Genomic DNA, 16,258 nt, shown 5'->3' with positions numbered 1-16,258 from the left:
TATATTGTATATTTACATCAATAACACCCATCTGTTCATCATTTCACCTGCACCGAGAATTCTGCATCACAAGGTTTGAAGCAGACAAGAGGAATTTGCGTGAGCAGCAGAGGGGCAATCCTGTAGTGGTATTGTCATAAGCAGTACTACGAACAATGGAATTAATGTGAAGAAGTACGAAACTTTAAATGATGAATATTGATCTTAAATGTATTGACACTGAAGGTCTGTTGACACTAGTACTAGTTACAGTTCACCCAGTATATGTGTACTGTACCTTCCAATTTCTGTCAGTTATTCTTTCCAATTATTTTTTTCTGTCAGTTATTCTTTCCAATTATTTTTTTAATTATTAAAGCAGCAATTATTAATAAGTTTCCATTATTCTGTCCCCCCACTCATATGACACTATTCAATGGCATGGCAATCATTTAAAGGATGGTGCCAAGCGGAGTATGAACAGACCTTTCAATTGTCGAGATAAAAAAAATTCTCTTTGAGATAAATGATTCATTTTATTGTAACAAGAAACTACTGAGACTTTTGTTGTATTTGTTACATGTCCATGAGACTATAAATAAGAAAAACATTGAAGGAGCAAATTAAAATTAAATTCTGCCTGCAAATGAGACTCGCTGGGAATGCTGGTTTCAGCAGCAAAGGTAGGAAGCTGCTAAGCTGTATGCTCATATGGCCGCACTTGGCACCATCTTTCTAGCAGCAGATAACTCCTTTTCCTTCCAATTAATATCCTTTATGGAAAGTGCATTTCTATAGAAAACACGAAAATTTGTATAAAGTCATCATTAAAGTGCAAAATAAAACATTGAATTCTATAAGGCTGTGTCAGATAATAATCAGGTTTATTAGTGAATACACAGCTAAATCTGCTTTAATTTAAAAGTACCGATACAGACAAAATTTCATTTTTTAATTTTTTTTCATAATTTTGTTAAACACTATTCACAATGGAGTCAAAGGAAATGGCTATAGTTGAAAACTCACTACAAAATGCACTATTCTAACTAATCATGATGTCACTTTTATGATGACTGATGAGACAATTTCTCAGTTCTCACTGGGAAACATTTTTTCAAATAGTGAAACTGAAGCGCGCGACAGTGAAAATTCCTTTGATTATTTGCTCACGACATTGGGAACACAAGAACAGTTCATAAAAGCAATGTAAATATTAGCGAGACATACAATTTGACACAACTCATGCAGCTAATAACACAACAGTTTACACAGCAGTTCACAAGACATCGGGAGAATATAGAACAACAGTTTGTGTGTGTGTGTGTGTGTGTGTGTGTGTGTGTGTGTGTGTGTGTGTGAAATCTTATGGGACTTAACTAGAACAACAGTTTACACAGCAGTATAACTAAACACCAGGAAAATATGGGACAACAGCTTACACAGCAAAATCAGACATTTAACGATTTCAAGAATAGTATTAGTCAACAGTTCAATGAGATGAGCAAAACTATTGGCACTGAATTATCTGACGAACTATCCGGGAAGTTGACAGAGTTAGGTAAACAACTAAAACAATAAATAATTACCAACATATCCCGCAATATTAATATGTTAATGGAAAAAGTACCATCTGTAGATGATAAACAGCTACAATTTTCAGATGAGTTACAAAACCTTAGTAAAGCATATTCTCAAACTCAGGAGACGCAATCCCAAGTGGATGCTTTGGTAAAAAATGTGACGAATGCAGTCAGCGAGCTGCAAGACGTATGCAAAAACTTACTTACATAAATACAAAAGTTAAGTCTAAGAGTAGACCAGTTAAGTTTAGAGTCAAAATTTGCCAAAAAACAGGGAGATAAGATATGTGCAGATATAAAGGAAATAACAGAAGAAGCTAAAGCCAGGATGCTGGATAAGGGCAGCACCCTTGCTGAAAAGATAGTGTCAGAGTGCAAAATTTATGTAGATACTGTAGAAGCAACTCTTAAGGAGAAAGAAAGTCAACTTCTAGCTAAAATAGATCCAGGTTTAAAGGAAGCAGAAGAAAGGTTACGGGGTAGTATTGCTAAAATCACTGACATTCCAAAACAACATTTGATGGAAAACAAACCCATGCTTTTAGAGAAGTTAGATACTTTCGCTGGGTACTCACAATAGCCTGTCAAAGGAAAATAGTGAAGGTTACAGAATGCAACAACACTTGTCGGCAGCTGTCCCTGTTAAGCAAGGACAATTGTCATGTGCTATGCCACAAGTGAACACAAACACGACTGTCACTGACAGCGCGGCATGTTTGTTAACATTACTTGCAGATGACACATTACTTAAGCACCAACAATTTCCGGTATTTACCTCTGAAGGGAAAAGAACAAACACTGTGGTCTTTATTAGACAATTTCGAAATGTTTTACCTTGTCCCTGGACTGAAGCCCAGAAAATTAGATTTGTTGTTGGATACACACAGGGTGACATTCTGCTATGGGCTACTGACATGGCGGAATGTTATCACTACTATGGACAGTTTGAGAGAGCCTTTCTGGATAAATATTGGTCTGAGGCTGTACAAGAGAGGCTCAGACATGAAGTATTCAACCCAGCTCCATTCAATAGCAAACACGGAAGTTTAAGGGGCTATTTTGAAAAATATTTGAATAAAACCAGATACTGAACAAACCCGGTATCTCAAGCAGATGTGCTGATTTTTTAAACAGCTATCTTCCTGCCCATCTTAGGCAAGAACTTATTACCATTCCAGAAAACGAGACCGAATACTGTCTATCTGTACTGGACTCAATAGATCTGATATACGAAAAGAGGCCAGTACAACCCAAGCCGGTTAATACGCAGATAGTGCCACCAAGATTTACAGACCAATAAGTAAACAACGGATTCGTAGTACAACATGGATGGCAACCTTATCCCACACAGACCTATGGTAATGGTAATGGCAATCACAACGACAATGTACAAAGCCGTAAATTCAAGGGCGGATACGAAAGAAATGGGCAAAAATTTAACAAAAACAACGACAATGGGCGAGCAGCATATGGCCAGCCTGTCAATATGTACAGACACAAGCTACCACCAATAATCAGCCAACCACTTGGCAAACACAAAACAATACTGAACAGCCAAATAAACCACAGACAGCGGGATTCGGCCAGCAAAATAGTGCACATATGCCACATAACGCGCAAAGGCAAAGAGAATTTCAGTAAAGAGCTTCACAGGATACTAATCGGCATAATCAAACACCAAGAGTCCATATAGAGGAAGTTACACCTAACCCAGAGACCAATGCCATCGTGAGGCCGGAAAACTTGAACTGGTCACGGTAGGCCCCCATTCTGTGACCACTGAGGAGAGTGGGGGCACAAGCTTGATCGACACTTGCTTTATCAGATACGATCAAGGTAGCTATACCCTCTAAGTTGCATATATGAACAATAATATTAGATTTAGAATGCTGGAAAATCACATTCCAGAATTTATGTTGTTATGTGATAAGGAAAATTTTTGTTTGTGTTTTTTCTTATATGTCAAATATGTAAACAATAAGCTGAATGGATGCAACAAGGAAGAATTTTACTTTCATGTGTCTAGAGACGACGATGCCATGTGCATGGCCCAGCTGTAAACAAATAAACGAACTTGGGAAATGCATTGTATCATGCAATGCAATAAAAACTCACCGCGACGTAAATACACTCATGCTCATAAATTAAGGATAATGCCGATACATGGTGCAACAGCGCTCTGGTGGGTGGTTTGCGAGTTTAAATCACCTCGGGGTATGACCTTGCGGTGCATTTGACCTGCGGTTGTCGCACGGTGGCACTGGCAGCAGTCCACATATGCAGAGGTATGTTGGTGCATGTCAGAGTACGGTGTAGCGAGTAAGTGTGCAGACGTTATCAGACGTGCTAATGGTGACTGTGTGTTGAAAATGACTCAAAGAACACATATTGATGACGTTATGAGGGGTAGAATACTAGGGCGACTGGAGGCTGGTCAAACACAGCAAGTCATAGCACGGGCCCTCCGTGTGCCACAAAGTGTGATCTCAAGATTATAGCAATGATTCCAGCAGACAGGAAACATGTCAGGGTGCTACAGTACGGGATGTCCACAGTGTACTACACCACAAGAAGACCCATATTTCACCATCAGTGCCCACAGACAGCCACGCAGTACTGCAGGTAGCCTTGCTCGGGACCTTGTCGCAGCCACTGGAACAGTTGTCTCTAGACACACAGTCTACAGATGACTGAACAGACATGGTTTATTTGCCCAGAGATCTGCAAGATGCATTCCACTGACCCCAGGTCACAGGAGAGCCCGTAAAGCCTGGTCTCAACAACACAGTACATGGTTATTGGATCAGTGGTCCCAGGTTATGTTCATGGGCGAGTCCAGGTATAGTCTGAACAGTGATTCTCACTGGGTTTTCATCTGGTGTGAACCAGGAAGCACATACCAACCCCTTAATGTCCTTGAAAGGGACCTGTATGGAGGTCATGGTTTGACGGTGTGGGGTGGGATTATGATTGGTGCACGTACACCCCTGCATGTCTTTGACAGAGGAACTGTAACAGGTCAGGTGTTTCGGAATGTCATTTTGCACCAATATGTTTGCCTTTTCAGGGGTGCAGTGGGTCCCACCTTCCTCCTGGTGGATGATAATGCATGGCCGCACCAAACTGCCATCATGGAGGAGTACCTTGAAACAGAAGATATCAGGCGAATGGAGTGGCCTGCCTGTTCTCCAGACATAAACCCCATCGAGCAAGTCTGGGATGCTCTCGGTCGACATATTGCTGCATGTCTTCACACCCCTAGGACACTTCAGGAGCTTCGACAGGCACTGGTGCAAGAATGGGAGGCTATACCCCAGCAGCTGCTCGAACACCTGATCCAGAGTATGCTAACCCGTTGTGCGGCCTGTGTACGTGTGCATGGTGATCATATCCCACATTGATGTCGGGGTACATGCACAGGAAACAGTGGCATTTTGTAGCACATGTGTTTCGGGACGGCTTTCTCAACTTATCACCAATACCATGGACTTACAGATCTGTGTCGTGTGTGTTGCCTATGTGCTTACACTATTAGAGCCAGTTTTGTGTAGTGCCACATTGTGTGGTACCACATCCTGCAATTAGCCTTAATTTATAAGCATGAGTGTAAGTGGTATCAGAGAAACACAGCGCATACGCACCAGACAGACTCAGCAAAGAGTGTTGGAGCACCCAAAACAAACAAACCGTATGAGCTACGGCCTTCACTAGCATTTGTAAAGCCTATTGCATAGACAGGGACATAGAAAATTGAGGGAGAGTCTATACTACAAGTACGACTGTCTACATAATACACACATACAAAGATAAGCTAGGGAATCATACACACGGAAAGCGACAGTCTATACTACAAGTACGAATATCTACACAATACACACACACAAGATAAGCTAGGGGATCATACACAAGGAGGGTGACCCTAAGCTATGAGATATTTACTTAAGTTACGCTACTATATACATTATATCTATATATGTACAATATTTACAAATTTAAGTATTGAAAGTACAGGCACTAATTACATTTGATGGACCAGAAAAGTCTTGCTGCAGGTAAAAAAGTTTGTATAGTATAAGTAGCAAATCGAATAAGATGTCACACCATGCCTATAATACACTTTGTCTTTCAGATTTATACGGTAAGTAGAGACACACACATGACATTGAATAAGTTTTGTGATAGCACGACTGCACACTGAAGTGAATGAATATGTGGTTGAATTTATCAAAAGGTATAAGTAGCAACTGAGCCACTATACACTTATCTATGAAGATTTAGTTTTAAGTTAGTATTAAGCTTTTCTTCCAGGGAACAATGCATCGATACGTCCTAAAATGAAGCAAGATAAATGCTTGTAGAGTGTTAGGTGCCATATAAAAATAAGAAAGGACCGCACCACAAGATAAATATAGTTGTAAGTTTATGATACATATCAATGTAATAGTGTGAAAGTATGTGAAGAGGAAAACAGTTTCAGTACGTCACATATCAGGTCTAGGTTGAGCACTACCAAATAATCAAGGGGTCAAAACCAAAGTATTGTGAGCGTCGACTACCCATGAGAGAGTCAAACACCTGATTTCCACTGAAATTTTTATGCACATTTGTTATTTGCATAAACACTGTTTTACGCTCATTGCTTGTTGCATGTAGTATTGATGATAATACTCCATATACCTCAGCATATCCTTTACACAATGAACATAACAAGTAAATATTGAGCTGCACTTTTAAAAACTGAATAAGTATTTGATACGATTGGTATCATCAGATCTGAGTTGTGTTTATAAACAACAAATTATTTTGCTCTTGGGATCACAGTTAATAAGCCCAGTAACAAGAAGTAACCGAGCACATAAATGTCTTTCTGTGGAATTTCCTCAAGCCTGTAGTGTGATGCTAGAGAGGCGAGGCCATACGTAGTTATCTGAGGCGGTGCATAGTATCTATTTTAGTGACTATTGCTTACTTCTTTAATTCTTTGGAACTGATAAATATGCTCTGACAAGAAGTCATAGTAAATTGAAATGAAATGTACGTCAATTTATGCCATAAAGGAAAACAGAATCTATTATTGTATGAATGTTACAGGCAGAATGTATAACCAAACGAGAGTAAAAAGTGTACTCATATAACTGGAATTGAACAATGTAATGAAATTGTAATTTAACAAAATGTACAAAAACAAAATGACAAGCACACTGTAATGTATATAAGCGACAATAATGGCATGTCAGCAAATGAACGGACTGAGTGTATTTTGTAATCGTATTTTTTTAATGTTATTTGTATAGTATGTGGAAAGGACACAACAGAAACTTTATGTAATGCAACTGTATGAAAGACACTCAAAAACAAAACGCAAAAACATATGAGACCTGGCTGCAAAGTGTTAAGTGTGTGTACGATATAAGTGGGTGTGCACGTGATAAACTAAAGGTGGGAATACCTTGTGTGACATGAATTTTCTGTGTTCAACAATGTAGTAAAAGCAGCAAGAAACTTACCTTGCCAACGGATGTCGGATGAACAGCTCATGTCTCCACTGAATAAGTGAGAGCGACAAGGTGAAATAAATTCCTCGGGCCACTGTTCTGGAAATCAGTTGTCACAGCATCGAAGATTTCACAGAGGATCATGCCACTGAACACGAGCTTCACGAATTTGTGGAGTGAAAGCTACTGTGAATGCATGAGATGGACACTCTGGCGTTGTACTAAACATGTGAGCACGAGATGGGACGATTTGCAAGCGAAACACAGGGCAGATACTGACTGACAACAATGAGACTATGCGGTTACAGCAAGCACTTGTTATGAAAGAAAACTTACGTATGTAAGTGTTAAAAGAAGCTGAAATGCCGGTACACATTGATAACCATACAGGATAATTCCAACGGCCGAAAATAAAGACTATGTCCATTCCGGCCAGGGCTATCAACCCTCAAAAATAGAAACATGCTCAGACACTGTGCACCTCTGTAAGATGCCAGTGCACAGTGGGGGGCAAGTGTAGTGGATCACATTATTTTTCCTTTCTTTGTCTTTTCCTTTTGTACATGTAAAACTAAATGTAAATTAATAAATTGCTTTGTGCCACAGATAATGTTTTTCCTTTTGTACATGTAAAACTAAATGTAAATTAATAAATTGCTTTGTGCCACAGATAATGTTTTTATACAAAAAATGAGAAGAGATATCCTCTTCAGTTGATTAATTTCTGTATCTTTACCTGTTGGTTTCTGTAAGTGGGTAGCAGGCGCACATATGACTAGCTCCACCGTGCCAGTGTAGATTAAAAATGTGTATTCCAACCATATATTAAAAGTGTTATAAAATTATTAGGAAGGTAAGTTTATTCACATATACTGTATATTTACATCAACAACACCTGTCTGTTCATCTTTTTGCCCACGTTGAAAATCCTACATCATGAGGTTCGAAGCAGACAAGATGAATTTACATGAGCAGCAGAGGGGCGATCCTGTAGCAGATTGTCATAAGCAGCACTATGCACAATGGAATTAATGAGAAGAAGTACGTAACTTGAAATGGAATAATGATCTTAAATGTATTGACATTGAAGGTATGTTGATATTAGTACCAGTTAAAGTTCACCCAGGATATGTGTACCTTCCAATTATTCTTTCCAATTATGTTTTTTACTTGTTCGTGCAGCAATTATTAATCAGTTTCCCCTTTAGCCCCCCCCCCCCCCCCCACACACACACACACACTCATATGACACTATTCAAATAGGAGTTGGTCATCCCTGTCAACACATCTTATTTATGGCATGAAAACTGATAATAAAAGTAATACGGTACAACATCAATAATTCAAATATCAATCAACCAAAACACTGGTTAAGCAAAAAGAGTTCCAGTCAGCAAATTTAAATATGCACTCCACACACTTCCACTAGCAGATGATAGTTCTTTGGTACTGTAGCTCTTTTCCTCTTTCTGCCTACAGCGAGTAATCATGTGCTCGAACTTGAGCCTCTGACAGTCTCTAGGCAGCAGCATGTGAGCTTCACTTGCGACATTGTGCCGCAGTTGTAACATTTGCATTGGTTCTCAGTGCTTCAGACTGACTGAAGAACGATACTAGCGAATCAAGTCTAGCTGTGGAATACTGAGTTCAGCATACCATAATATCAGATATTAAAATGAACAGTAGTGGCATCACAAAACTTGCGAGTCAACTTGACAGTGGTGATTGAACCTTACACAGAAAAATGTTGAAAATGGCAGGAAACTGGGATGTAGACTCTTCAGTATACATTTGGTTCATTCAGGTACATAGCCAAGGATAACCAATAAGTGGCCGTTTGATCTGTGAAAAAGCCCTTGAAATGAATAAGAAACTTGGGGAGTTACACCAGTTTCAAAGCAGCTATAAGCTGGCACGTCATTTTCAAATTTAAGCATGGAACTAAGGAAGTGGACATTCAAGGTGAAAAAAGTTAGCTGATACTAAAGCTGCTGAATGTTTCAATAAATATTGATAAATGAAGGCTATAACAAAGCAATGTCTACAACGCAGATAAAACTGGTCTACACTGGAAGAAACTGCGAAGTAAAGCCCAAGTTTCCATGAAAGAAATGTCAGCACCTGGTTATAAGGTGAGGAAATCTTGCATCACTGCTGAGGTATGTGGAAATGTTACCGGAATGCATAGGTTACCCTCGCTGACCATATGGAAGTCTTAAGAATCTGTGGTGCTTTACAGGACAAAAAGTATTGTTGGTCATCTACAAGAATCAAAAGAATTTGTGGATGGATTCAAGCATTTTTACAGAATTATTTGACACTATTTATCTCTGAAGTCCAAATGCATCAACATATGACTGGTAATTCTGGAAATGTTTTGTTGTTGATCGATAATGCCGCAAGTCACCCCTCAAAGTTTTCAATGGGAAGAGAAAATGGCAAGATTAAAGTTCCTTCTCTGCCTCCCAATGCAACTTCAGTCCTCCACCCAATGGATCATGGGATCACTGAAAGCTTCAAATGGTATTATAGAAAGGCATTGCCAGGTATGGTTCTGTCTAGGACAGGATGCGGTGGAGGGGTGGGGGGGTGGACCTCAGGAAGTGTACACCCAAGGTTCTCAGCTGTGTATTTGGCAGCAGAAACTTGAACTACTGTGAAGGACACTAACCTAGGAATAGATTGGAATAAGTTCCTGCCATCAGATGAGCTGATGACTGTAACTGCAGACTCACTAAACAGCCAATTAGTACCAGAAATGGCTGGACTGATAAAAGAATCTTCCGGATTTGAAGATTGTGACCAAGAAAACATTCAAACTGGTTGAAATGTGATGCCAATCAACCTGGTTATTTTTACTGATTGCTGAGCACTTTAAATGTAATCATGGTGAAAGCTTTGTGAGAGAACATTTTATTTCAAAAAATCATTATATGTACACTTATGACTACACACATGAACCCATTAACAACCACAGAGTAACAGTAACAACTAGGTGCTGCAAATATCGATTTACATTTCCTAACACATCCCCTTAAATTGACATTGACACACAATATGACGTTCAAATATACAGCTACTCCTTCATTTATTTCACAAGGCCACAATTTCATATGAATTTCCCTTTAATTACTGAAGGGTTTTGTAACAGTATGTGCTAACATTACTTCAGAAGTCAGATGTTTAATATTAATTACACCTGGCTCAACATGCCTCAGTGTCTGATGTTGTCAGCTTCAGTTTTATTAAACCTCGTCAATTTTTTGATTCCAATTCTGATCAGCCGGTTTACGTCCATAAACAGCTTTCTTCAGCCTCCATACTTTTCCAAGAGCTGCAAAATTTTCTGGTGGAATAGCATATGTTTCTTCATTTGAGTCTCCATAGAGATAAGGGATGATGATATCTATGCAATCAATCTCCATGTTCTCTTGAGCTACCATAGGCAAGAGATACCTAATAGATGCATGACTGACCACCAGTGTGAAGGTTTTCTGATAATTAATACCTTGCACTTGAGAGCAACCTTTTACTACTTGGGGCGCCGTAAATTTTTCTGGTGTACTGCTAGTCACAAGCTGTATCTTTAATACCCACTTAGTCTTGAGAGGTTCATGTTCCCTGGGTACTTGTACCTCTTCAAATGTGTCATTACAGCCTAGAGTATAGAATTCTTTTTTCCACTATTTTCATTCTTAGACATGAATGTGTTAATTTAGAAATCCTTCTTCTAAGTAGTAAGTAAAATGGTCAGGCATCTCTTGGGTTTTGGTTCTCTGCTTGACATTTGAGATGTAGCCTCGTGTTGAACTCCACAATACATGTTCCGATTTTCATGTTCCTCATATTGAGATTGAGTCTATTGTATCACTGTCGAAACTGCAAAAAAAGTTCATTATGACAGAATTCAAAAATCTTTTTAGTTCGTCATTGGCATATACCTTTCCACTGTAAGTCTGCAATTTCTCCATTCTTCTGCCTATCTGCTTTCCCACCATAACTTTGAAGTTTTTAAATATCTATGTGACCTCAGACTTTTGCTTCAAAAAATAGACGAATTTATATTTGAAAAATAATCAATAAATGTGAGGAATTAATGATTACCACCAGTAGATGCTGTCTACATTGGCCCATGCAAATCAGAATGTACTAAATCCAAGATGTTTTTAGTATAACTTTTCTGTTTTTAATGGAAGATGTGACTGTTTTTCCATGATGAATAATTCCCAGGGATTTTTACCACATTATCCTCATTTAGCGGCATTGAAATCTCAGTCAACTTCTGCATACTTCTGCAATTCACATGTCCTAGCCTGCGATGCCATAAGAATAAAATACCTTTTGTGTAGCAGCATTGTTTCAGTTCGCTTGTATTCAAGCAACAGATCCTATTCTTAGGTGATGCTTTGGCAATTAGTTCACCTTCTGCATCATAGATGAGTTCATCTTTTTTTGTTAAACATCACTTTATGCCCTTTACTTACAATTTTACTAAATGAGACCAAATCTGTTGCTGAGTTAGGTATATGAATGATGCCAGACACTTCTACCTCCACAGTGTTATCACAAGTATAGAATGTCAGATCACCACTTCCAGAAGTCTTTGCTACTAAACCACCACCACCCACACTGCCTACTGAGCTATTGCATGGCTTGGTATTATGAAGCTTCCATCCATCATTAGTGTTGAGTCGAGGCAGAAGAATCTAAATTCCACATCTCCCTTTCATGAGACTGTATAGAATCTGCTGCAAGAAAGGCTCTCTCTTTTCTGACCTTTTCCTGGTTATATTTCCTTTATAGTTATTTTTTATGACCTTCCTTTTTCCCTTGTGCTAGAACAATATTTAGCATTATGACTGGGTTAGTTGCACATTGGGTTAGTTGCACTTGAAGCATTTGATGATGTACTATACAGTTTATTTATTTACACATAACGCCGATTCTTCACTTCCATCTGCATCTTCAAGTTTGACATCTTGTAGTAGTTTTACTTTAATAGAATCTCTGGTGACATGTGTGGCACTGTTTCAAAGTCCCATAATCAAGGTCAGGTAATCCAGCAAGGAGCAGCGCTTCTATCAATTCTTCACTCATCAGAAACTTCATTTCATTTAACTTAAATGTGCTCATTATGATTCGATTGCATTAGTCATCTTCCAAATTTAATTTTTCTAATTTGCTGGTGATTAACGTTTTAAGCAAGTTCACTGTATGTCGAAGTCCAGAGCGTTTAAACGCTTTTCCGAGGCCATCCAAGCTTCTGCTATTATATTTTGTGTCCCTTGTGTGGGAATAATTTGTTTTTTCAGTGAAGTGTACGATCCAGGTATGTGGTTCTCTGTCTCTTTTCTTCCAAGAATCATCTAGTTTCGTTGGATCCAAAGAAGAGTTCTCTATAACATCCCATAGTTCAATGTGAACTAAATACACCTTCATAGCAAATTTACACATCAAATAATTTTCTTGGCTGATCACCTTTTCAAGTACTGGAAGTCAAGATGGGGCTGAACTATTCACTTTTAGGCCTGAACATATAAAATAAATGGCAGTACATATGTGCGAACAATCAACTGACAAAAACCAAAAAGTGATCGGTCATGTGTCACTTATGAAAAGGCTTCGGATTTCCATGCACGACTCCTATTCCTTAACATTTATAAAAACATTGTTTTTATACTTGGTCCTGGGCCCATACCTTTTTGTTGAGCATTTCAAATATAATTATGGTGAACGCTCTGGGAAAGAATGCTTTATTACACATGAGCACATCACAACCAGAGTTAAAGTAACAAAAAAGAGTAAAGAGTATGCTTTTGATATCAATTTACTTATAATAACACTGATGGCTGATGGAATCATTGCTAGTGTCATTGATGACTAAGACCCTTGTCACAACAAGGAAGAACATGGTGACAGCCATATTGTAAAAGGACCATCCAGTGAGGAAGCTTCTCTCTGCCTTAAGATGTCTATTATGTGGTTTGAAAAACAAGGTTATATTTGCTAGTTATTGTGTTTAAGAGGTATGCGAGATTTAGTAGCTGAAAAGCAAGTATCAGTTCTGAAGCAAAAATCAATTTTGGACTTCTTTTATAAACTATAGGGCTGCTTCATATGTGTAAAATATATGTAGTTTTGTGGTTAATACATATACCTGTCTCTCTGTTTCATATTGCTCTCATGATAGTGATACAATTTTTTTTAAGCAATTGGTTAGCCAAGAAATCAGCTAGCCAAACACACTCAGTCCCAAAATGTTCCAGTTAATTGATGTTCTACTTTAATATAAGAACCACCTACCCATCTTGAGGATGGAATGAGGTGACAAACAGCATTAAAAGTCAGCAGAAAATTTCAGATTGGGCTGATAAAGTCCATAAAAATGTTGCATCCACGTATGAAACAAAGCAAACATCACCCAAGCAGAATTCAATCATGGCTACTTACTGAGCGGTTATATACTACTCTTGCTTGCTTTTCTGTCCACTGAAATTTTTTCACAGCGTACGCCGTCTCTGCTTTCAATTCCTTTACAATAGCAGGCATTTCTTGAAGTATGTTTTCATATCTGGCTAGTACATGATTCTGAAATCAAATTATTTAAATAAATTCTTGCTGAAAAATAGAGATATCAGTAAGACATGAATTATATAAAGTTACATTTGGATGGAGGAGGACAAAAGGTGAGCAAAGTGACAGAGTGCACTATGAGTAGATACATGAGAAAAACAGCAAAGTGATGGCAATGGTGGGGACGGAGAGGGGGAGCAGTTGTTGGGTGGGGGAAAGTGTCGAAAAATGAAGAAATGATGTGGCTGGGAAGCGGTGAGTGAGGGCTTCTGAGTGGGTGAAAGGGATGGAAGAATGAATATGGGAGAAACTGGGTGCACAAGAGCTGTCATGAGGGGGCAATGAGCAGAGGATGAAGAAAATGGGTTAGGGTGGAGGAGAGAGGACGAGAGGATGAGAAAAGGGGTAAGGGAGGGAGGGGTCAATGTAAGTGTCTGATTCCAGCCATATGATTTCACGCGACGTCACTACAGTGCAGAGTTTTTGAGTTGGTTGTGTTTGTAGATGTTGTGTTGTTGAGTTTGATGGTGCCCTCTTGTGGTGTATGTGTACATTCTAAGTTTAACATGCCATATTGGATTTATTTGAGTTTTGGTTGTGTCCACACTAACGTGGCTCTGAGTTTACACAGTCTGTGCAGTAATGTAGGTTGTGGAAGTGTTTTCAGTGGGTTATTAAGGGTTTTTGTTTGTTTGTGTGTTTGGCGTTTTTGTTAGGTCTTATTGGTTTTGTGTTTGTTGTGCAGAAAGAAGTTTAATTTGTTTTATTACTGTGTTGTTAAGTATGGATATGACAGCAAAATTTGCGAGCATATCACTATGTTCACAGATGGGTGATGACGCGATGTCTGTCATAAAATTTCTGCAAATGTTTGAACTTATTGCAGAATAGATTAGATGTCACATTTGTGGCAACAACATGAGACGGACAAGAGCTCCGGCAGCTCGGACCAGGGGTACGTTTATGTGGCATTGTCGGCATGATAAGATCTGTCGGTCAATTAGATGCGATACCTGGTTTGAGAAATGAGGCAGATTGACTTGCTCACTTATTATTTTTGTTATAGGTCATCTATAAGTTTTTATGTGCGTGAAACTGGCTTAAGTGAGAGAACTGTTTTGGACTGGTTTTCATTTTGTCGAGAGGTTTGTCCAGAGTATGTCAAGTATAGGGGCAATTTGGATGGGCTCGGAGTAGTTGTTGAAATTAATGAATTACAGTTTGATTAAAGGAAGTATGGGAGGGGCAGTTCCTATGTTGGTCTGTGCATGTGGAGGGGGGGGGCTGTTATTTAGGGGAGTGGTTATGCCAATACTGTTTTTCGAGTTTTTCAGAGTTGTAGTAAAACACAATTGATACATTTTATTGAGGAACCTATTGAGGAGGGTAGCACTATAGTTTCTGATGCATTTTCGTCTTAAAGTAGTTTGGGGAAGAGGGGCTATAATCATTCAGTAGTTAATAAAAGTATTTAGTTTAAAAATTATGAAACTGAGGCTTATACTAAAATAATAGAGGTGTTTTGGGGGGCAATTAAATCAGTTATAGGGAGGGAGGAGAGGCACTCTTCCAATATGTTGGAGAGGACCAGTTTGGTTGCTTGGTTTTTTTAAGTGTGATTGATGTTTTTTCTGTTTTGTTGTATGCGGGTGGTGGCCAACTTATATAGCCGGAGGCTTCTATTGGTAAGTAACTTTTGTTTTGGTTTTATTCTATGGCAATTGTGACATTTTGTGTGTTGTATATTTATGGTAGGTCAGTTGTGTTTTAATTGAGGTGTTTGGATTTCAGTTCCACTTTTTGGTATTTTTGAACTGAGGACTCCGATAGAGCTATATGGGTCAATGGAAACATCCGATTCCACTTTTTGGAGTTGTAGGTATTGATCTTTTGAGCTATATAGATCAAGGGAAACGTCGGATTCCTGTGGTTTTCTTAGTGTAGCAGAATGCTGTAATTTATTTTTGGATATTGTTTGTTTCGGGATCATATGGTGCTTCTTTGTTGTTGTATATTTAGCTTGTCCCCGCTCTAAACCCCAGTTTTCCACGGCTGTCCCATTAGTTTTATTTTATTTTTGGAGTGAGGCATTATTACGTCTTTTTTTTGCATTTGTTGGTGTGTGTGTGTGTGTGTGTGTGTGTGTGTGAAGTGATGTCATTTTGTATATACTGAAAGTTACAATTTCTGCCACACTGGTGATGTCATGGGTCAGGTGGAATCGGACACTTCTGTAATGCCGGGAAGGAGTGCTGGGAGACTAGGGGCAGGGGAGGAGAAGGTAATGGAAGGTGTGTAACACAACTTTTAGAAATTTTGTGTGCTTATGTATTACTGGGAAAAATTGTATTGTTTACTTTTTTGTCAGTATGTGCCTGCACACAATACAAAGTAATAGATAAAGTCATTCTACAATGAGATAAAGGAGAAACTACATTGTGGGTTGAGATTAACAGGTTGATACATTGATACCAAAATGGATGAGCTACATACCACAATTTAGGATAATGTGGGATTTGCCAGGCAGTCATAGGTGACACATGGTGGCTTGTTCGTCTTGCAATCTGGACACAATACCATAAAGTTTTGAGCTGTTTTCTAAGCTAATTGTGTACACACAAGGAAATCTGG

General features: G+C 38.8%; 1 protein-coding gene across 3 annotated transcripts in view; it reads right to left on the bottom strand.

The window, feature by feature from the left end:
* LOC124614346 (cytochrome c oxidase assembly protein COX18, mitochondrial) overlaps positions 1 to 16,258 on the bottom strand; it is a 74,809-nt gene that overhangs the window by 57,464 nt on the left and 1,087 nt on the right. For 2 of the 3 annotated variants that reach the window (XM_047142935.1, XM_047142936.1), the window contains exon 2: positions 13,505 to 13,642. In XM_047142935.1, the coding sequence (XP_046998891.1) occupies positions 13,505 to 13,642 (138 nt within the window). Of the gene's footprint in view, positions 1 to 13,504; positions 13,643 to 16,120; positions 16,243 to 16,258 lie in introns of those variants that run through there. The other variant, XM_047142937.1, reaches the window with a different exon arrangement.

The sequence above is a fragment of the Schistocerca americana genome, chromosome 1 (genome assembly GCF_021461395.2).
Source record: "Schistocerca americana isolate TAMUIC-IGC-003095 chromosome 1, iqSchAmer2.1, whole genome shotgun sequence".
NCBI classification, from domain to species: Eukaryota; Metazoa; Arthropoda; class Insecta; order Orthoptera; family Acrididae; genus Schistocerca; species Schistocerca americana.
This window is presented reverse-complemented; position numbering and strand designations above follow the sequence as displayed.